The 23,002-nt window shown below is 48.4% G+C and overlaps 1 protein-coding gene across 2 annotated transcripts in view; it reads left to right on the top strand.

Annotated features, from left to right (window-relative positions):
- Positions 1 to 23,002, top strand: part of FGD1 (FYVE, RhoGEF and PH domain containing 1) — a 39,754-nt gene that overhangs the window by 5,497 nt on the left and 11,255 nt on the right. The window contains exons 2-9 of one of the 2 annotated variants that reach the window (XM_039851437.1): positions 5,373 to 5,468; positions 11,357 to 11,530; positions 11,836 to 12,013; positions 12,140 to 12,578; positions 13,861 to 13,950; positions 14,636 to 14,784; positions 16,070 to 16,226; positions 16,331 to 16,469. In XM_039851437.1, the coding sequence (XP_039707371.1) occupies positions 5,373 to 5,468; positions 11,357 to 11,530; positions 11,836 to 12,013; positions 12,140 to 12,578; positions 13,861 to 13,950; positions 14,636 to 14,784; positions 16,070 to 16,226; positions 16,331 to 16,469 (1,422 nt within the window). The remainder of the gene's footprint in view (positions 1 to 5,372; positions 5,469 to 11,356; positions 11,531 to 11,835; positions 12,014 to 12,139; positions 12,579 to 13,860; positions 13,951 to 14,635; positions 14,785 to 16,069; positions 16,227 to 16,330; positions 16,470 to 23,002) is intronic. The other variant, XM_039851438.1, reaches the window with a different exon arrangement.

Here is a 23,002-nt window from a genome sequence, read left to right as displayed (position 1 = left end):
TTGGAGAGACCTGGGGGGACCTCCAGATGGAGGTGGCCAGCAGGCATTTGGATGTAGGGTTGGAAAGCTCAGAAGAGAGGTTTTAGCCAGAGATGTTTGCTAGTTTTCACTACCAGTGCATACCATGGACCACACGGCGGCTCATGGGGAGAGCATGCGTGGTTCTTGGGGCCAGTCCCATCCTTGAAGACAGATAGAAAGGTCAGCAGTCATGCTGGGGTGGATCACTCATTACCTGCACAAACTTTGTCTCAGAAATGCCTTTGGGGCATATTAAAGCGTAGCTGCATAAAGTGGAGACCATTTCACATACACCGAGAGTAGTGGCTGTTGCAAAGAACTGAGAGAATACACCTGAAAACCAAGTCACACATCAGTAATTCCTGTAGTTCCCTCGATGTTCTCCCTGTTGAGGGCATCCTGAGAGGCCATAGAGGGAGGCTTACGGTAAGAAGAGGGGGCTCATGACAGGAGGGGTTGGTGGGTAGTGCTAGGGATTTTTGGAGAGCAGCAGTTTGAGATTCCAGGGATGTGTCTGAGAAAAGACCTAGATTTGGTTCCTAGTCAGCTGAGGCCTTCCAAACAATCAACAAAATGTAAAGACTTGGGTAGCTGGGAAAATGACTTCCCCAAACAGTAGTAAAAGAATTGAAGTTTCTATATTGCAAATGATTGGCACCACCATTCCTTGGCCCTTTCAGGTGCCTCTGTCTCTGGGGCAGGGCCCAGCTGAGGCTTCCTGCCCCCTCAAGGGGGAGTGACAGCTAACAGTACCTCAAACAGACTCAAGCCATGGCTTTTGGGGGGCCAGTTAGCTAAATGCCTTAGGCAGATGTGGAGCTGGCCAGACACTGTCTGGGTGGGGCTAAGACCTGTCTGGAATGAGGGCTGGAAGCACAGTCTGCCACTGGCCAGTCCGGGAGTTAAGTTCCCTTATCTGAAGAGAGCAGATATCCTTGGAGCACTAAGTCTGGCCCCTCTAGTTCCTTGGACCTAGAAGGTATCACACCTCCAAAAGGTGCCTCAAAACACACACAGGGCTGGAGACAAGGCTGCAGGGCAGCTGTGAAGGAGCTTCAGCACTCCTAGGTCTGGCATTGGTTTATTGCACCCCCAGGCTTCCCTTTTCCCCATTTGTAAGTCTTGGACTTGGTCATTGCATTTGTGTATATCTTATATAATAGGGTGTCAATAAATATTTGGTGAGCAGTTAAGGGAAAGTGACAGAGGGGAGAAAAGAGGGCATTTATTCATTTTACAAACGTTTATGGAGTACCTCCTTTGTGCTGGCCCTGTGCGAGGTGCTGGGTGGGCAACAAGGCAGGCACAATCCCTGTCCTCATGGAGCTCCTTTCTAACAGGGAGACATACATGACAACTAATTCTAAGTGCAGATACTGCAGGAACATATGAGGAGGGGGCGGGCAAGGAAAAGAGGAGAAGTGGAAAAGCCATTCAGACCAAGGGAATGACATGTGCCAAAGCCCCAGGCAGAAGGGAGCACTTTCGAGGAACTGACAAGAGGCCATTGTGGCTGGACAGAGGGGGCAGGGAAGTGTTCCTGAGCTGGGCCTTACTTGTCCCCATGCTCAGGAGTTCGGAGTTCACCCCAGAGGCAAAGCAAAGGGAGCCCTTCGCAGGGCTGCAGAAATTGGAAGGGACTATGTTTTCATGAGCTGTTTGTAATGTGGAGAGTGCCTTGTAGAGGGCCCTGAAGATGAGACGGAAACCAGTTAGGCTGGAGTGGTAAAAAATATATGGATTCTAGAGCTACTAAGAAGTTGAATCTGCAGGATTGGAGTCTGGCTGGATGTGTGATTTGAGAGGGAGAGAAAGAGAAAGAGAGGAGTCATGGAGAAAGCCCAGCCCCTGGCTTGAGGAGCTGAGTGAATGGAGGTGCCATTCCTGGGATGGGGAAGGAAGGAGGAGGAACCAGTGAGGGGCTGGGGTAGGGGTGTGGTTTAGAGCGCACTGAGTCTGAGGAGCCTGAAGACAGGGCACCTAGGTGGTGGTGCCCAGTAGGCATCAGCTGTGCCCATCCTGACCCCAGAGTTAGGCATAAGGTTGAGGGGCACAGGTGTGTGGGTGAGGCCCAGAGGAGGAGTGGCCGGTTCTGCCTGGTGCTGGCAGCTTCTAGCCCTCCAGGGCACTTCCCCGTGCAGGGAAGGGGTTAAGTCATGGAGGGATGGCTCCTGGAGAAAGCGGGGAAAGGCGGGACTGGCAGGGCTGGCCCCAAGGAGCTGCAGCTGGCAAAGAAGCTCTTCCGCCTGGGCCTCCTAGGCCGGCGCTGCTGCCTTCGCCTTTACCTTCACCTTCCCTGCTCCCCCTCCAGCTTCTGCCAGGCTACCCTAGGCCGGGCCTCCCGCCTAATGCATTCCAGGTGTGGACACGGCCCCTCCCCCACCCCGGGGCTGCTGAAAGGGGGCAGGGAAGGTGTGGGTCTTTCACTTTGCATCTCTTAAGGGCTCCAGCCGCTAGGCCTCCCTGCCTGCTGTGTCTCCGGAGAATTCCTTCAGGGATTTCTGTCTACTCCCTGTGGCTTTGGCAGGGTGAGAGTCCCCCAGGTCCAGCCCTTCTATTTTCTAGCTTCATGTGACCTTGGGCCAGTCACTTCACTTCTCTGAGCCTCGGTTTTCTCATCTAGAAAATAGGGTTATCATTCTCCACCATCTAGGGTTGTCGTAAGAATTAAATTCTACAGGTAAAGCCCGCAGCTCTCATCATGGCACACTGTAGCCATCAACAAATGGCCCTGGACTGCCCTTTTTGTCCCTGCCCCTTTGCCTCTCTGGCCTGCATTCCTCTGTCTCTGTCTCCCTTCTGACTTGCCCCGGAATTTTCTGGCTTCCTCTCTAGTTGTCCAGTTCTCTGGGTCTCTGTAGTTTTCCTGTCTTCTCCCTCCTTGTCTTTGTCTCAGTCTCTCTGTCTTTTTCCTTCATAATCTCTCTCAATTTTGACCAGGACTTTGATGAGGAGGAAGGGGAGATGGGTGGGTGTTTGGGTCCCTGGGGTCATACACAGCAGAGGTCAGAGAGGCCATCCCCTAGTGGCTTTGTCCTCACTAGGAGGGAAATCCCAGCCAGCGTGGCAGCCCTGGGACCTGGTAATTACTGCCCCTAGTGCTCCCAGCTGCAGCTCCACTCCTCTCCCTTCCCTTCCTGTCCTCTGAAGTCCCCATCCCCTCCCGGGGGTGGAGCTACCACCCCCATCCTTCTCTGGCCTTAGGTCTAGAGACACTGGGAGGAGGTAGCCAGGCCCTCACTGCAATTTAGCAACTAAAAGAGGGAAGGGCTGCCTGTACTCCCATGTGGCTGTGTGGTTTGTGTGCGTGCGTGTATGTGTGTGTGTGTGTGTGTGCATGCGTGCATGTGTGCGTGCATGTACGCATGCCTGTGCCTGGCTGCCTGGCTGTCTTTGTCCCCATGGGTCTGTTTTGTGTATATCTTAATGTTCTTCTTTCTGTTTGTCCGTGTGTATGTTTGACTGTGTGTCTGTATATTTGTGTATGTCTATGCGTGTCATGGGGCCTGTATATGTTGTTGTATGTTCCTGTATGCCCAGGTATGTGTAGGTCTTGGCTCTGTCTAAGCCCCTCGAGGTTTCTAGATGTTTCTGCATGTGGATCTTTGTATGTAGATCTTGTGTATGTGTGTTTCTATGTGTCTGTGACCGTTTGTGCTAGTGTCCGTCTCTGTATGTCCCCTAGTACCTTGGTGCTGGTGGTTAATGTGGGAGGGGGTGCCTGCCTGTCTTTTTCTCTTTCCTGCCCCTTCCTCCTGCTCTGGAACCTTCTTGCAAACCCGAGCTCTCTGTTCACTGTGCCCTCAAACACACTCTTCACTTCTCCACCCCTACTATTCACACCTTTGCTCACTTTTCTTCCCTTGCCTGCAGGACCATGCCCAGTCAGTCCATACCTATAAAAGCATACCCCATCCTGGACTGCTGAACTCAAAAACTACCTCCTTTAGAAAGCTCTCTCCCTGCTTCCTTTCCAAATGTGATTTCCCAACTCAGCAAACATTGACTGAGGATGTTCTCTGTGACTCTAGACACAGACACACTTGGGATACAGTCTCGACTCAACCACTTCTAGCTGTGTATCCTCAGGCAAGTTATTTTACTTCATTGTGCCTTAGTTTCCTCATCTATAAAACTGAGCTAATAAATAGCACACAGGGTTGTTAGGAGGGTGCTATACAAGGAAGCATCAACATAATGCCTGGTTCAGAGTAGGTACTCAACAAACAGTTGAATCCCCATACCTTATATCCTTCACTAAAAAGTGAATACCTTGAGTTCCAGAGAGTTCAGATAGTTCTTGTAATCCCCTGTTCTCTTCTCCAGGCATCCTGCCTAGGTCAGAATGTGAACTGGACCAGACAGAACAAAAAGCAGATTCCACTTCAGGGAACTGCCAACAAGTATTACCTAAGTCAGTCCCCTGAGCCTGCTCAGGTCCAAGGGAGACTGGGCTCTTCCAAGGGGGTGGTGGATAAGGGGACCTTCATGGCTGCCACCCAAGAGCCAGAGCACATAAGATAGGACAGGAGGCAAATAGCAGAGGTGGGAGGGGCTTTAAGGACCATCTAACTGAGATACTGCAAAGTGGTGGCCACAAGTAGAATTTGACTCACAAGTTTCATTTGACCTACTCACTGTTTTTAAAATTAGGGGATTTCACATAAAAGTCTGGATTTCTGGTTTTCTTGAAATATTGGAAGATCTGAAAAATACAGAACCCTGTTACAGCAAGGTGACAATTAGCTAGAGGGGAGGAGCTGCTGTCCCTATTTTGGGTGAGGCTTATGCTCTCCTGTTTACCCCAGTCCTAACTATTTCCTATTGACTTAGACTGTCCCATTTGACAGAAAGTTCCTCACTTTACACAAGGGGCCTCACTTTACAGAAGGGGCTTCACTTTACAAAAAAGAGTTCCTCTATTTTACCAGAGTCTTCTATTTTGTCAAAGAGTCTTTTATTTACAGACAAGTCATCCATTTTACAAAAGGGTCTTTACTTTCTAGAATACTTTCTCATTTTACAGAATGTCTCTGCACTTTGAAGAAGGCTCCTCCATTTTGTAGAAACTTCTTCCCTTTACAGAACAGACCTTCTCTTTATCAAAGAGACCTCCATTTTAAAGAAATTTTTTCCACTTTGCCAGAGGGAACACTCTGGGAAGCTCCCTACTTGCCAAAATTACTCCCACTTTCCAAAAGTGCCTTCACTCTGTAGAAGGTGCCTCCATTGTTCTTTAGAGTCCTTCTGTTCAGAAGACCAGTTTGTTTCAGGGAAGGAACCTTATAGCTACCCACAGGGTTCCCCCTGCACTTCTCACACTTGACAGAGCTTTGTGTTTGAACTTTCAGAGAGAACATCTGCCAGGTCAAGCAAGGCCTGGGTGCAGTCTGGCCACAAAGGTGAAGTGAGGAAGCTGGGCTGGACCCCATGTTCAAAGGAAAGAGGTGGGGGAGCTATGCCTTTTCCCCAGCTTTTTTCTCAAGCTAAGGGACTCCCCTTCCCCCCATGGATGTGGCTTCCCAAAAAGCACTTTCTTATTTGTTGTTCTTTCTTCTCCACTCCCTCTGTTCACTTTCCCCCATCCTACCCCACCCCCAGGAATTCCAGCAGTCCCTGGGGCCTACCTCTTAGCTTGAAGAGACAGAAATCTGGGTGTGCACTGGAGATCAGGAGGCCTGAGTGCTGGGGCCAGCTTTGGCCCACTCTAGCATCTCACCATTTTTTCACAGTGAGGAGCAAATACATATTCTCCCCATTTTACAGATGGGGAAATTGGGGTCCAGATCTGTGAAGTGACTTCCCAGGTCACCAGGGAGTTAATGGCCTGGACAAGGTTCAGTCTGTGGCCCTATTAGCTAGCTGTCTTGAAATTAAGCCGGGTCTACAGCTGGGAGAAGGGAGAGGGGGTGCTGCTGACCAGGGAGAGGGAAAGCTGGGAGCCGAAATTCCCAGAAAGAGTTGAGGGAGAAGCAGTGGCTGGTTGCCATGGGAAGGGGCAACCAGAGGAGTACTTGTCTCAAACTCAGTGAGAGGATAGACTTGCTCTGCCAGTAAGCCCAGAAGCATGTGCTCGAGGTGCCTACTAAACAGGGTCATGCAGCAACCAGAAACAATTTTTGGAATGATTTTACTATTTCAGTAACAATGAGGTATCATGGGAAATTTCAAAACTGTTATATTTGTAACATTTACTTTACAATTTTTTATGGTTTATAGCTTGAATTAAATTTGAATGTGGGAGTGTGCACCATTGTCTTTTCACTGCCACCTGTCTCTAGTAAGAATTCTACCCTGATCTGAGGAGCTGTTGTGGAGAGGGGCTGGATTCTGTGTCTGTCTCTGGCTGGTTTGGTCCTGCTTCTCAATGTGTCGATAGCTTTGTGTTGGGTTGCAGCTTGCAGCCTGTGGGCTTATGTATCTGTGTGAGTGTGTCTATATGTATGGTGTCGTGTCTTTGTGCAGGTGTGGTTCTATTAGCTCTCAAGTTATACCCAAATTGCTCTATGGTTGGGAGGCACTACGTCCTTTCCTTTCGTGGTCTCATGGATTCCCAAAAACAGGGAGCCGTGATTATTATCCGATTTACCAGACAAGGAAACTGAGGCTCAGATAGCTGGAGAGGCTTGCCCACTGTCACACAGCTAGTAAATGGAGGTGCTGGGATTTAACTGCAGACTGTGTGACTTCCGAACCAGCTGTTCCTAATGAAGATTCCACGACACCTTAACCCATGAAGTCCAATCAGCAAATGTGATCATGCCACCCTTCTTTGGAATAGCCAAGTACCACAGGTTTTCAGTTATTGATTTTGTTTTTTAATAAATGAGACCAGATTCAGGTTTATCCCTGAAATGTCACTGTCATGAGCATTCAGGAGACCACTACGGGGAAACTGGGTAGACTCCACAGCTTGCCTGAGACCTAATGGATAAGAGTCCGGGAGTCCCTGGCCTCCAGGTGCCACCTCGGAGGCCTGGCTCTGCCTCATTCACGCGAAGCCCTCCTTGACAAGGGTTGCTGGAATTCACCCAAAAAAGTAGTTAGATTTGAATTTCAGATATACAACAAGTAATTTTTGGTATAGCATAGTAAGTTTTTAGTATAAGTATGTATGTATGAGACATGCTAAGAAATTATTCACTGTTTATCTGAAATACAAATTTAACTGGGCAGCCTATATTTTATCTTGCCACACCGTGGCTGGCCTTTCTCTCCCCTGAGCTTCCCCAGTCCCGATAGGCTGACCCCCTTGCACCTCCTGAGGCCACACTTAGCTTCTTCCTGAATGAGATTCTTTTCTCTTTGTGATTGAGAGCTCCCTGAGGGTCAAGATCAAGATTGCCCTCCGGCCTGCCAAGGGCACATGCCCATTCCTCCACCCCACAGCAGAGCTGGGGCAGTGCCCAGGCACTCCTGAGGTGCCCTGGATATGCTTCCCGTGGATGACAAGAGACACTCTAGTGGCAATAGTGGCTGTGTGTGTGCATACTGTGTCAAGCACGTTGCACACAGACCTGTGAACAGCTCTGGTTCTCACTAGGTCTTTGAGGGCTGTTCATAGTCAGTGTGTGTCTGGGTACAGTTTCACAAAGTTATGAGGTTTGGTGTGACTTTCTGTGGAGGTGGGGGCTTTGTGGCCTCCTACTCCAGTGGGCACTGGGGACTCTAGTAAACCCAGTGGTAGAAGAGGCAGTGCTTGCTGGTGGAGGCTTTGTCGAGATGTGTAGAAGTGGGTGCGCGCGCACACGAGAGAGAGAGCTTGATGGATTGTCTACCATAAAAAAATGGGCTGGAGAAAACCAATGTAGGACCCAGCTGAGTGGGGAAGAGATGGGGCGGTAGGAAAGGCAGTGGTATCTAGGAATGGGAGGGCCTCCCCTAGAGCACTCCTAGAGCAGGGATAGGATTTTCACATCCCCCAGCACAGAATCAACTGGGCTTAGAGCAGGGTTAAAAATATTTGAGGGATTAAATGAAGCCGAGGGATGCCAGAAAGTCCAGCAGATCATGAGGGACCACGGAGGCCTAGCTGAGAAGTTTCTATTTACCCCATGGGAGTCACAGAAGGTTCTTGTGCAGGTAAGTGGCATGGCCTGAGCTGAAGTTTCATGCAGCCACCTGGAGGGAGCAAGACCTGGGGCCAAGGAGACCACTAAAAGAAAACATAGGAAGAGACAGGTAAATGTAGGCAGAGGTACAGGGAAGGGGAGCACTAAAATAGGAGAGGGAGGGATCTTGAACCTTCTTTCCTTCAATGAAGTCTCACCTGGTTCTTGCCAAGGCCTAGGTTCCTGAACTGGATCCCTGTTGTTCATCTTCCTGTGGGCAGGCCTAGGGGAGTTGCTCTCCCTAGCCACACTGCAGCTCACAAGTTTCTGAAGCATTGAGGTACACCTCCACTCCTCCTGGTTTCCTTCTTTCCCAGCTTCCCCTTAGAGAGCATGGTTAAGAAACGAGTCCAGACCAGAACCAGTCTGCTGAAAGTCTGCCATTGACTTGCTGTGTGATCTCGGGCAAGTCACTGCCCCTCTCTTTGCCTTCATCTCCTCATTAAAAACTGGGCTGACAATCCATGCCCCTCTCACCTGGGAATCCAGAGTGCCCCAGAATATCTGAATTTCATTCAGCCTCCCATTCTGCAGGGCTGCCTGCACAGAGGCAGAGAGAAAGGAAAGGCAGGCCCATCCGTGGGCTCCCAGGTGAGGTGGGTGAGGAGGGAGAAGAAGGTGGGCCAGAGCAGGGCCATGAAGGGCGGTATGGTCACCCTATCCCCAGGACAACGAGTGAGGCAGAAGGAGAGAAGCCCTGGCCAGGCGCCCCGGACTGGGTGGGGACGGCTTGCCCAGGGAAGCCTGACTGCTTTGAAGTGTGGAGACAGGGTCAAATGGGCTCCTCCAGCCCTAGGAGGCAGACAAGGGACACCTAGGACCCCAGCATCTATGTATGTATCTATGTGCCTGGCTTTACTCTTTGGGTCTCTGGCCCTGTCAGCTACTCTCTGTGTCTCACTTTGTCTGGCCATGTGTCTCTCAAACTATGTCTCTGCCTATGCCACCCTCCAGGTGATTCATCCTCTTCAACCCCACACCCAGGGGGAGGGCAGGGCAGGACCAGGCCAGGATGTGCTGAGCAGGGCAGGGTGAACAGCCCAGCTGAGCTGAGAGGAGCACTTTCTCCCTCCTAGCCAGGGCCCTGCCTGCTCAGGTGGGAAAGGAAGTGAGGAAACTGCACCCAAAGCAAGGTACAGGGGTCAGGGAGAGGGGCTTCATCTGGGGCCTGGGGCACCATGTTTCCTCAGGGCTGGGAGGGAATCTTGGCCTGAGGCCCTGGGGCCTACCTGACTGGACTGTGGCCAGGGTGGGGTCAGGGACCCAGGGAAGCTGCTGAAACTCCGGAGGTTGAGCTATACTCCTTCCTTCCAGGACTGGGAGACCTAAAATTTCCTGTGATGATCCTGTATGGTATCTCTGTGTGTGTTTAGCTGTGTGTTTTCCTGTGTAATACAGGCCATATGAACTGGACAGAACACTGAAAGAGGAGAGAGAGAGAGAGAGAGAGAGAGCGTGTGTGTGTGTGTGTGTGTGTCTGAGCCCCTAAGACCAAGAGACACCATGGACATGCTTATTTCATGTGTGTGACCTAATAAATTATGCCATGTGCCTGTGATTGTGTCTCTTTGTTCCTGGGTACATGGTAGTGTGTGACTTTGTGCTGTTTTGCCATTGTATGACGTTGTGTCTGACATGGGATAATGACTGTGTATGGCTATAGTCTTTGTGACTGTGTAAACTGTTAACAGGTATGTGAACCTGCAATATCATATTATGGTGTGTATAATAATCTGTGGCCCTGCAATCATGAGACACAGTATAAATGGCACTATATCTTTGTGACTCAGTAGAACCACGTTTGAGGAGTATATAAGCGGGTATATGATGATAAGTGGCTGGGTGATTGTTGTATGAGAGGCTTTTGAGGAATGGTAGGCTTGCCATTGTCTGACTGTGTCTTTGACTTTACATGACTATGTTTGCTAGTGTGTATGATACTGGAAGGCTGCGTAATAATATGTGAGGTTGTGACTATGAGACTTTGTGACTACTTATGACCAGGCTTTCAGGAGCACAATGGCTTGTGATTGTACATTTGAATTTGTGTGGCTCTGCAATTGTGTGAAATAGTATAAATGACACTATAGGTCTCTGAGTGGGCCCATTTGTAACTGGTCATGTGTGAGACTATGTAACACAGGGTAACAGACTCTCTGTGGCTGTGAGAGGCCATGTAGCTGTGGCACAGCAAAACTGACACCACATGTGAATGGGAGCTCTTGACTGCCACTCGTTCTCTTGTCTTTATACCTTTTTGCCTGCATCCTTCCCTACACAATGGCCTTTCATGGATCCCTTCTACTCACAAGATGGTCTCCCAGCTCCTCAGCCTGCCATCCAGGCCTCTCCCTCTCTGCTCTGGCCCCACTGACTTCTCTACATCTGAGACCCCTACCACCTCCACCATAGCTCCCTGCCCAGCCAGGCCCACCTGAGCCCCACACTTCTTTTCTCAGGACATGTCATCCCTGGGGGGATTCCATCACTGTCAGCCAGATCAAATCTTCTCTCCCAAGTGTGACCATCATCTCCCCCAGGGCTAAAGACAGGTGGTTTAGGGAGCCCATAGCGAGGCAAGAGGGGCAGTGCAAAAAGGCCTCACTTTTTCTGAATTTGTTGCTTGCTGTCTTAAAGCTGTTATCTATGACCTGAACACTGAATGCTGTGTGTGTGTGTGTGTGAGAGAGAGGGCGGGGGGAGGGGAGGGGAGAATACAGATTAGTGAGAAGCCGGGATTTTAAGAAGCAAAACTTTTTTGCTCATGAAATATAATTTTATCATTTGTCAGCACACTCAGCTATATAAAATTGTAGACAAGGAAGTTCACATATCCTCAGGACCTTAAGAAAAAGGGTGGAGAATGGTTTAGGCTCAGCATACCCACTTTGGATATATAAACAAGGGCTGCAAACACAAACTATAGGGTGCTCACACCCACCTCTGCCTGGTTAAACTCCGAAGTAAATAGTGCCTGCTTGACATACAAGGGATTGATGTATTGATCACAAAGAACTCTTGTCTATTGATAAAAAAAAAAAAACAGCCGGCCACAGTGCCGGCCTGGCTCTTCATTTGAGGGCTGGGATAGGGGTTTCCCAGAAAAGCAGTGTGGCCAGGAAAGGGGCTCAGGGTAACCCAACACCCCAGATAAGTCTTGCTACTCTCCAGTCCCCTTCGCAGTAACAATAGTCACTTCACACCCAGTTTTTCTCTTTCTGCAGGGCTACACCAGGGAAATCGGATCCTGGTTAAAAGTTTATCTCTTGACCCTGGCCAGAGCCTTGAGCCCCATCCAGAAGGTCCGCAGAGGCTTCGCTCAGACCCCGGTCCCCCTACTGAAAACCCTAGCCAGCGTCCTTCACCACTGAAGCGGGCACCGGGCCCAAAGCCCCAGGGTAAGTGGTTCCAAAGAGGGGCAGAGAAATGGCCCAGGAGATGGGACAGAGGAAAGGAAAGGTGGCCAGTGGCAGAGGAGAGGACATGTTAGAAGAACAGAAAGCACCATGGTCTAGGGGCAGAGGACTATGGCCTAGGGCTAATGTGTGCATACTACTGTCTTGCCTCAGGCCTGCTCTCTGCCTACCTCCTGCAGAGGTGCAGACTGAGGGTTTGTGGAGGGGCTTGTGGCCAGGCCATGATAGCCACATCCAAACCCAGCTCATTAGGATCTCCCCTCTCTCTTCCCTGTCCATCTCTCCAGTCCCCCCAAAGCCCAGTTACCTGCAGATGCCCCGGATGCCCCCTCCACCTGAGCCCATCCCCCCTCCACCATCACGACCGCTGCCTGCAGACCCCCGAGTGGCCAAGGGCCTGGCCCCCAGGGCAGAGGCCAGCCCCAGTTCGGCAGCAGTATCCTCACTGATTGAGAAATTTGAAAGGTGAGTCTGATCCCTGTGGGACCCTGTCGGGGTGAGGGTGGGCTCAGGACAGGAAAGACAATTATAAGACAGGCTTCTCAGTCAAACTCACACCCTTCCTCCACATGTGTCCACCACCCACCTCAGAGAGCCTGTGATTGTCGCCTTGGATAGGCCAGTCCCTGGCCCCAGCCCAGGTCCCACAGAGCCAGCCATGTTGCCACAACCACCCGTGCAGCCACCAGTGCCCCAGCTCCCTGAGGGTGAGGCATCCCGCTGCCTGTTCCTGCTGGCTCCTGGGCCCCGGGACGGTGAGAAGGTGCCCAACCGGGACAGCGGCATCGACAGCATCAGCTCACCATCCAACAGTGAGGAAACCTGCTTCGTCAGTGATGACGGGCCCCCCAGCCACAGCCTCTGCCCCGGGCCCCCTGCCCTGGCTAGTGTCCCTGTTGCTTTGGCTGACCCTCACCGGCCCAGCTCCCAGGAGGTTGATAGTGACCTGGAGGAGGAGGACGACGAGGAGGATGACGAGAAGGACAGAGAAATCCCAGTGCCCCCGATGGAGAGACAGGAGTCTGTGGAGGTACTAACCCATGTTCACTAAGTGACAGGACCGTGTGGAGAAACCAGGAGCCTGGCTGTTCTGCTTGGTTCTTCCCCTTTCTCGGTAGTTTTGGAAATAGCATGTTTCTACTCTGGATGTTGGGCTTCCTTGGTCCACTGGTACTAAATATGAGTAGGAAACCCCTGTCCACATCCCATCATTGTGACTAGCAAAATCACCATGCATAGTTACAAATGCCCACTTGGGAAGTTGTTCTACACTCACCAAAGAACCACTAGATGGACCTCAGTTTTTCCATCTTGAAGATGGCCATCCTGCTTGGGGATCTTTAAAGTCCTATTCTAGCTGGAAAATCCTATGACTCAGTAGCTATGTGACATTGGGCAAGTCTCCGCTCTTCCACCATAAGCCTCAGTTTCCTTATTTGTAAAATGGAAAGTCTCTCATGTCCAGAGAGACTTCTCAACAGCTAGCCTCCGGAGGCACAAGAGCTAGAGCCCCCTAGGGACCTGAGGCTGTGAGGATGAAGGCTCTTGGCAGCAGGAACCCCTTTTGGACCCCAGGAGCCTATCACTGCTTCCAAAAGTACCCTTAGTTAGGTCACAGCCAGAGTGCCTGCTCCATCAGAACCCAGCTCAAAGGTGGGAGCTGAGGCCAGGGACTCAGCGAATATGTGACCAATGAATAGGAAACTGGGCCAACAGGCAATGAGTTTTATACATTTTTAGATTTTTGCTTTTTTTCTCCCACCTCAGGTACTCGGCAAGCCTTTGCTGACAGTGAACTGAGTGGGTGAATAAATAACTAACATTTATAGTCTACTTAATCTGTAGTCTGCTATGTTTTATTTATAGTAAATCATTTAATTGTCTCAATTACACATGGACTTAGTTCCTATAATTATCTGTATATGTAGATGATGAGACTTAAATACAGAGCAGTTACACAACTTATGCAAGCTAATGAATGGCAGAGTTAGGATTCGAACCCAGGAATCTGACTTCCCCACCCACGCACCTAACCACTACACTATGCTGAATGGATAGAGAGAGCAGATGGCTGGGTAGAGTGGCCAAGTAAGGAAGTGCATAGCATCGGAATTGAGGGGTGGCTTTTATGACACACTGGGGAGCCATGGGTGAAGCTGTGGGGGCTTATGGGTCTAGGGATGGGAGGTAGGGTTATCTCCTAGTGGCTTTAGGCTTAGAGTAGCATTTGAGCTACTCTGAGAATTCTGGGGGCTTGGGTGACGGTTAGGTTACAAGACGATGAATAAGTGGTTGCCTCTTCTCCTTTCCAGTTGACTGTGCAACAGAAGGTGTTCCACATTGCCAATGAGCTCCTGCAAACTGAAAAGGCCTACGTTTCCAGGCTTCATCTCCTGGATCAGGTGAATGGCCCTTCGGGGATCCCGGGACCCTAGGACCTGGTAGGTGGGTGCCAAGGAGGAAGTGATAGGGCCTGAGCCCAACCCTACTATTGGGGCCAGAACCTAGAAGTGGCAAGGCTCCTCTCTGACCTTAACTCCCATCATGTCCCTGAAGCCAACTCTGATTATGACCCTTAGCCTGATCTTTGTACCAATCATCATTGCTAACCCTGGGTGGGTACACAAGCCCTGACTGCAACTCCAACCCAGATCCTGAATTTACCCCTGGCTATAAAGCAGACCTTGAACCTCATTCTAACCCTGACCTCAAATCCACTAGAATCCCTAAGGATGAGGATTTTTTTCTGTTTTGTTCACTGCCTGGCACACAGTGGCACTCAAAAAATTTGCTAAATGGATGGATCTAATTCCAACCTTCTCTCTGACCCTGAATCTAATTCTGACCTTGACCTTGATCCTGATTTCTCATTGTTCCAGTGCCTACCTTCAGATCCTAACTTTGACAACCTGAAATCCAAAACCGGATATAAGCCTAACCCCATTCCCTCTCTCCTCAATCTCAAGACCATGCTGATCCTAAATGTCCACAGAGCTGCCCACAAACACTGCCCTTACCTGCAAGCTGCCCCTTCCCCAGCCAAGTCCCAGGCTGAGCTGAGCTAAGCACTCCTGCCCTGCCCCACAGGTATTCTGTGCGCGGCTGCTGGAAGAAGCTCGGAACCGCAGTTCCTTCCCGGCTGATGTTGTCCATGGCATCTTCTCTAACATCTGTTCCATCTACTGCTTCCACCAGCAGTTCCTGCTGCCTGAGCTAGAGAAGCGCATGGAGGAATGGTGAGGGGCCCCAGAACTAGGCTGCCCACCCTCCTGTGCACTTGCCTGCTGAGCCCAGGCCACATGGGTGCATGAGATTTCATTCCTGCCTGCTCTCTCCTCTTACCGCCTGTCACAAAAAGAATCAGGCCCAAGCTCTGCCTTCTAGGCCCTTCCAGTCTAATATGAAACATAGACCAGGACTCAGAAAATTCTGTCAGAATAGCAAAGCTCTTAAGAGTATGAGGTTAAGAGCCAAATTGGCTGGGTTCAAATTCCAGCTCTGCCACTTGTAGCTTTGTGACGTTAAATAAATTTCATAAATTACTGTGCTTCAGTTTCCTCTCTATGAAATGAGGGTAATAATTATATACTGCTCTGTAGGGTTGTTTTAAGGATTAAATGAGTCAATACATGTAGAGGGCTTAGAACAGTAACCAGTATGTAAGTGCTCAATGAATGTGAGCTGTTGTTCTTTTTTATCAGTGCTATGACAGCTATGAATGGGAGGTTGTGGGAATCCAAATAGACCAAAGCTAGCCTGGGGGTTAGAGAAGGATTCAAGGGAGGAGGTAATGCTTGAGCTGAGGCCTGAGGTAGAAGGGCAGGGTTGATAGGCAATCTCCTGGCCTAGAGGCTCTTCTCTTCCAATCCGTCCTTTAGAGTCTACACTACCTGCCAAAATGGTCTTTCTGAACAACAATCAGACCATGTCATTTCCTGCTTAAAACATCTCCACATTCCTCACACCCACAGGATAAAGTATGTGTCGCCCTCACCAGACTGAGACCACATAGGGCTGGCATGAAGCTACTTCCTACACCTCCCCAATTGACTGTGACCCCTGAGGGCTGGATCAGGCCTGGTCCTGTGTGTCCCCCAGCCAATTGAGACTCCTGAGGAGTGCAACCGCCTGGTCAGTTAGCCTCCCCTACCAGTGACCCTATCAGAGCTCACTGAAGTGTGGCTTATTTGTGTCCCCAGAATCACCCAACATAAGACTGGGCACAGAATCAATAATCAGCATGTGAAGTGAGGTCAGGGCAGGTATTCCATGATTTGTCATTCCTGGTGCTCAAGCAGGGCAGAGTTGGGGTAGATGACAGCCCAGGCTGTGGTCTCAGGTCAAGCTGAGCCTCTTAATGGGCCTATAATATAAGAAGAATTTCCAAAGGAGCAGACTGGCTGAGAAGTAGATTTCCAGGTCTGAAGTGAAAGTGGCCTGTCTAGGGCTGCAGACCTATAGGGTAGGGGCATTGGGGGACAGGGATCAACAGGACCATGTCAGCCCTTGCTTCTACCTCAGGGACCGCTACCCACGCATTGGAGACATCCTGCAGAAGCTGGCACCCTTTCTTAAGATGTACGGCGAGTACGTGAAGAACTTTGACCGGGCAGTGGAGCTGGTCAACACCTGGACAGAGCGCTCCACCCAGTTTAAAGTGATCATCCATGAGGTGCAGGTAAGTGGCAAAGCTGGATGGGGCAGACTGGGGAGGAGAGGTCTGTGGGGACGTGGTAGGGGGTCTGTGGCCAGACCTAAGCTCTCTGCTTCTGCCTATCACAGAAGGAGGAAGCTTGTGGGAACCTGACATTGCAACACCACATGTTGGAGCCCGTGCAGCGCATCCCCCGCTATGAGCTACTTCTCAAGGACTATCTGTTAAAGCTGCCCCATGGCTCCCCGGACAGCAAGGATGCCCAAAGTGAGTGCACATACCCAGGCCCTGCCCTGTACCAAGACTTAACTAACAGGGTCAGCCTTCCACTGCCGCATAATTGAGATCACAGAATAGGATCTCCAAACTGAAAGGCCAACATTGAGGTTCTGGAGTGAAACCCCAGGATGAACCTCCAGATTGAGGCCTCTGCCTGAGGACCCAGACAGAACATTCAAGAGTCCCCCAGTCTGAAGTTCCCAACTGGGATGCCAGATTTTTGAGGGGCATGCCCAGAATTATCCCCTAAAGGGAGCTACTTGTTTCCTAGGCCAAGACCCCACGCTAATCCCTAGACTTGTCTATAAATGAAATTGTCCCAAGTCTGAAGTGATACTGAGCCTGAACCCCCAGGGACTGAGCCACCAGACTGAGAGCCCAGACTGAGCCGATCCCTCTTTACTGAATTACACAGCTGAACTCCCCAGAAAGAGATTTGTCTCATCAAGCCCCCGATTTCCATCCTCCACACTTAGAGCCCACTCTGTGTCTGCCAGCCACTACCTAGAATGAACCTCTCAAAGGAACCTCCAGGTCTGATCAGAGCTCCATAGAATCAATTCTCCAGAACTGAACTTCCCAGAATGAACCCCATATTTTCCGCCTCCCAGATTAAGATCTCTAGGCTGAGATACCATCTCTCCAGACTGAGTTCTCACACATTGAATCACTAGAAAAGTGTTTAATTCTGATTTCTCAAGTATGAGACCCAACCCCCCAGGGACACACCCCAAAAAGTACTTCCCAGAGTTTCTTCCACTTTCCCCCAGGCTGTCATTTTCATTCATTTCTTCATTAATGTAATATTTACTAAGCAGCTCGGTGTTCTTTGCATTGTCCTAGGCACAAGAGATATGGAGGTGAACAAGACAGACAAGGTCCTTGATCTCAGGGAGTGTATATTTTAGTCAGGGAGACAGACAAAAAACAAACATATAGCAAGTCCTTAAATAACACCATTTCCTTCAACATAGTTTCATTAGAACATTGATGAAGTGCTGTAGGAACTTAACTCATATCAATTAGCGTTATGATTAAACTGGTTTCATTATACATTATTTCTCTGCAGTTCCAAGAACCAATCGATGATGTTAAGTGAGGACTTACTGTAATAAATACACAGGAGAATATTAGATAGGTGCTACATGTAATTCAGAGAACAAGAGGGTAATTGGGTGGCCTCTTGAGAAGACATTTGAATATAACCTGAATAACGAAAAGAAGGGAGCCACATTCAGGTTAGGGAAGAGTACTGATAGGGGAGGTGTACATTCCAGGCAGAGGCAACAGCAAGTGCAGAGTTCCTAAGGGGGAGGTTAGGGTAGGGGGTGGCAGCTTGCTTATCTCTGGACCCACAAGAGGGCCAGTGTGATCTGAGCATGACAAGTGAGGGCAGAATAGTAGAAGTAGTGTTGGAGAAAGGAATAAGACTTTGAAGGCCGAGATAAGTGGATGGATTTTATTCTGAATATAGTGGGTAGCCACGGGAAAGTTTTGATTGGGATTACTTGGGGAGCAAGAGAGATACCAGTTAGAAAAGACTTTTGTAATAAATTAAGTGAGAAAAGTTGGTTTAGATGAGGATGATAGTAGTGAAAGTAGTGAGAAATGGCTGGATTCAGGATGTATTATACAATTGATCCTTGAACAATGCAGGGGTTAGAGGCGCCCCCCGCCCCCAAATGAAAGTCTGTTTACAACTTCACTTCCTCAAAACTTAACTACTAATAGCCTACTGTTGATAGAAACATTCAAGAATGACTTGCAGATTTTTGGCTGGTGGTGATTGTTTCTGAGATGACCTTAGAAGTTTAATTTTGGACTTGTTCTAAGTGACTGCCAGTGAGGCAGTTAGATGAGTCTAGAATCCTAGGGAGAGATCTAGATGTCACTGGCACATAGACAGTATACAAAGCCATGAGGCTGGACATGATCACCAAGGGAGTAAGTGTAAATAGAGAAGAAAAGGAGGTCAAGGACAAAGGTGAGGGAGGTGGAATCAGCAAAGAAGACTTAGAAGGAGCAGTCCTAAAGGTAAGAGGAAAATCAGGAAACTGGTGTCCTAGAAGCCACAAGAGTCAGGGACAAACAGCTGTGTATACTTCCCAAACTGAGTCCCGCTTTCCCTACTAGATGGGATACTTTGCTACCAAGGCTAGACCTCTAGAAAGAGCTAGAACCTTAGAAAGTTTGATAGTTGAGCTCTACAGACAGACATTTGCAAACTAAGTACCATATTCTCCTTAAATGAAGCCCCCACAAGGTGGCAGAATGAGCTACATAACCTAAGGATCTAGAAAAAGCCTTCCACACTGATTCCCATGGACTGACATCTCTAACCTGAGCCCTCAGGCTGAACCCAGTCCAAGGTCCCAGTTATAGATCTACTACACTGGTTTCCCCAAACTAAGACCCCCAGACTGGGCCTCCAGAATGGTCTCCCCACCCTGAACTATGAACATGGGTTTGCAGTCAGAGCTTTCAGCCTGAGGTCCCAGAGTGAGATTTCACCAAAAAAGCCATGCAGTCTGATCTCCTTGGCCACAATTCTATAGACAGGTATTGCCAAACTGAGCACCCTAGATTAATCTCTCTACTTATTGTTCTTCAGACTGAGACTTCTAGCCTGAGCCCAAAAGACTGACACTCCACATCCATCCCACAGACTGAGAACACTGAGCCCTCAGACTGGATTCCCAGAGTTCCCCAGGGTAAACCCCAGAAAGAACCCTGAGATTGAGCTGCCCAGACTGAGCTTCAAACAGAGATTACAGTCTGCATTCTCCCTAGTCCAAGTCCCACTAATTAGGCAACCCACACCAAGCTCTGAGTCTGATCTTCCCAGTCTCAACTACCAGACTGACTTCCCTCAGACTGTGCTCTCCATTTTTTACCTCCCAGACTTAGATTTATGGATTGAGATTCCCAGGATGAGTCCAACAGATTGAGGTATCCTGACTGGGCCCCATACTGAGACTCAAGAAAGATACCTCACTGTCACTGGGGTCCCCAGAAGAAGCTTCCCATCTCATTTTTCTACTTAGAGCCCATGAGCTCTACAGAATCACATGTCCATATTGAGCTTCCAGGACTGAATTCTGCAACTTTATCTCCAAAGTGGACCCCTAGCATGATATTCTCAAACTGAAAATCTCCAAATGAGTTCCCTGGACTGGACCCCCAAAGTAAGCTGCCAGTATAAGCTCTCTAGACTACGCCTCAGATTGAGTTTTTTAAATTTTTATATTTTTCAATTATAGTTGACATATTAATTTTAGGTGTACAGCAGTGATTCAACATTTATATAACTTATGAAGTGATCGCCCCAATAAATCAGTACCCATCTGACACCATACATAATTATTACAATACTACTGACTATATTCCCCATGCTATACTCTATATCCCCATGACTATTTTGTAACTACCAATTTGTACCTCTTAATCCTCTCCCCCTTCACCCATCCCCCCACTCCCCAATCTGACAACCATCAAAATGCTTTCTGTGTCTATGAACTTGTTTCTGTTGTTTGTTTGTTTATCCTGTTCTCTAGATTCCACATATAACATTTGTCTTTCTCTGTCTGACTTACTCCACTCAGCACAATACCTTCTAGATTCATCCATGTTGTTGCAGATGGCAAGATTTCATTCTTTCTATGGCTGAGTAATATTCCATTGTATATACATACCACTTCTCCTTTATCCATTTATCTACTGATGGACATCCAGGCGGTCTCCATATCTTGGCTATAGTAAATACTGCCGCAATGAACATATAGATTCACATGTCCCTTCAAAGTAGTGTTTTGCGTTTCTTCAAATAAATACCCAGAAGTGGGATTATAGGGTCCTTCTTTGTCTCTTATTATAGCCTTTGTTTTAAAGTCTATTATGTCTGGTATAAGTATTGCTACCCCAGCTTTTGTTTCCCTTTTCATGAAACATCTTTTTTCATCCCTTTACTTTCAGTCTGTGTGTGTCTTTCAATCTGAAGTGAGTCTCTTGCAGGCAGCATATGTAAGGGTCTTGTTTTCTTATCCATTCAGCCACATTTTCTTTTAACTGGAGCATTTAATGCATTTACATTTAAAGTAACTGTTGCTAGATATGTAGTTACTGCCATTTTATTATTCATTTTTTATCTTTTTGTTCTTTTTCCTTCTTAAAGAAGTCCCTCCAATGTTTCCTGTAATACTGGCTTCGTAGTGATGAACTCTAGCTTTTTTTTTTTTTTCTAAGAAGCTCTTTATCTGTCCTTCAATTCAATTCTAAATGATAGCTTTGCTGAGTAGAGTAACCTTGGTTGTGTAGGTCCTTTCTTTTCATTACTTTGGATATATTGTGCCAATCCCTTCTGGCCTATAAAGTTTCTGTTGAGAAATCAGCTGATAGTCTTATGGGAGCTCCCTTGTAGGTAACGAACTGCTTTTATCTTGCTGCTTTTAAGATGCTCTCGTTGTCTTTAACTTTTGCCATTTTAATTATGAAGTGTCTTAATGTGGGCCTGTTCGGGTTCATCTTATTCAGGACTCTCTGTGCTTCCTGGGCTTGTATGTCTATTTCCTTTGCCAGGTTAAGGAAGTTTTCAGTCATTATTTATTGAAATAGGTTTTCAATTCCTTGTTCTCTTTTCTCCTTCTGGTATCCTTATGATGCGAATATTGCTATGCTTGATGCTGTCCCAGAGGTTCCTTTTTTTGGATTTCTTTTTCTTTTTGCTATTCTGATTGGGTGTTTTCTGATACTTTATCTTCTGAATCGCTGATTTGATCCTCCACTTCATCTAATTTACTGTTAATTTCTAAGGTATTCTTCATTAATGTTATTGTAGTCTTCATTTCTGACTGGTTCTTTTTATGTTTTCTATCTCTTTGTTAAAGTTCTGAGTTCCTCTACTCTTCCTATAAATTCATTGAGCATCCTTATCACAAGTTTTTGACCTCTGCATCTGGTAGATTCCTTGTCTCCATTTTGTTTAGTTCTTTTTCTGGAGCTTTGTTTTGTACTTTCATTTGGAACATGTTTCTTTGTCTTCCCATTTTGGCTGCCTACTTGTGTTTATTTCTATGTATTAGGTAGAACATGTCTCCTGGTCTTAGTAGAAGTATGTAGTAGGTATGCTACATAAGTGGGCCCAGTGGCACAGTCTTCCCTGGTCATCTGAGCTGGGTGCTCCAGGTATGTCCCTTGTATAGGTTATGTGTGCCCTCCTGTTGTAGTTGAGCCTTGGTTGCTATTTGCTTCTCAGTGGAAGGGATTGACCCTTGAGCTGATTGGTTGTGAGGGCTGGGCATGATCAGTGGAGGAGCTGTTGTGCAGGGGCTGACCCTACAGAGCAAGTATTACTTTAGCAGGGCTCTAGTGCCTGCCCTATCTGCTCTTTGGGTAGAGCAGATATAACCCCAGATATAACCCCAGGTGGTGCTCCAGCGTAGACTGAAGATATAAGCCTCAGATATAACCCCAGATGGTGCTCCAGCTTAGACTGAAGCCCCCCACTGTATGTGAAGTGCAGGCAGGGGCTTCCTGGGAGGGATCCTGCTGCAGGCCAAGTTCAGCTGCAGCCTGTGCCCTGCCCAGGGCCACCTGGCATGAGCCACCAAGCAATCCACAGATGCCACCACCCACACTGGGCTCGGAAGTACCTCGAGAGGCCAAGCCACAAACCAAGGCCGGCTGCTGCTAGCAACAGGCTTGAGGCTGCTCAGCACGAAGTATGGGGCATGCTGAGGCCAGACGATGCTTGTTTAGGTTTTGTGAACCTTTGAGAGATTTTAGGAAAGTCCACACTATGACCCAAGACAGGCATTTTGTATGGAAAATCCATTGGAAATGGCTTGGGTGGGCCCGCATGTTGGGAGGGGTGGGGTGTCAGGGAATCACCAGGGTGAGGCAACCAGTGTTAATTACATTGATGGAGTCTCAGATATTGTGGCCTTCTGGGTCTGCGAGCCAGGCAGGGCAGGGCTCAACAAAGGAACGATGCCCTCTGGGACCAGCTTGTTTCGTGTCTCTATCCCTCCGATCGGTCTTGAGGTAGCCTCTTCTATGTGTTCCTACTTGTAGAACTTCTGTTCAGCTAGACTTCAGATGACTCTCAATAATGGTTGTTTTGTAGTATAGTTGTAATTTTGATGTGGTTGTGGGAGGAGGCAAGTACCGCATTTACCTACTCCGCCATCTTGACTGGAACTCAGATTGAGTCATTTTACTATCTGTGTGTCCCTGGGCAAACTACTCAGTCTCTCAGTCTTAGTTTTCTGGTGTGTAGAACAGGGATGATAATACCTACCTCATAGTTATCTGGAGGATAAAGGAGATAATGAAGGTAAAGCGTTTAGCACAGTACCTAGCACATGCTACAGGCTCAATAAATGTTAGTTGTTTCTATTACTGAATACCCTGGCTGATGCCTTCCATACTTAGTGCCTCTAAAAATCAGCCCCCAGATTAAGTTCACCAAATTTAGTTTCCTGTTTTGTACCAATCTCAGCCCTATCTGTATGTGTCCCTGGAAA

This window comes from Pteropus medius, unplaced genomic scaffold (genome assembly GCF_902729225.1).
Source record: "Pteropus medius unplaced genomic scaffold, Ma_sr-lr_union100, whole genome shotgun sequence".
Lineage (NCBI taxonomy): Eukaryota > Metazoa > Chordata > Mammalia > Chiroptera > Pteropodidae > Pteropus > Pteropus medius.
This window is presented reverse-complemented; position numbering and strand designations above follow the sequence as displayed.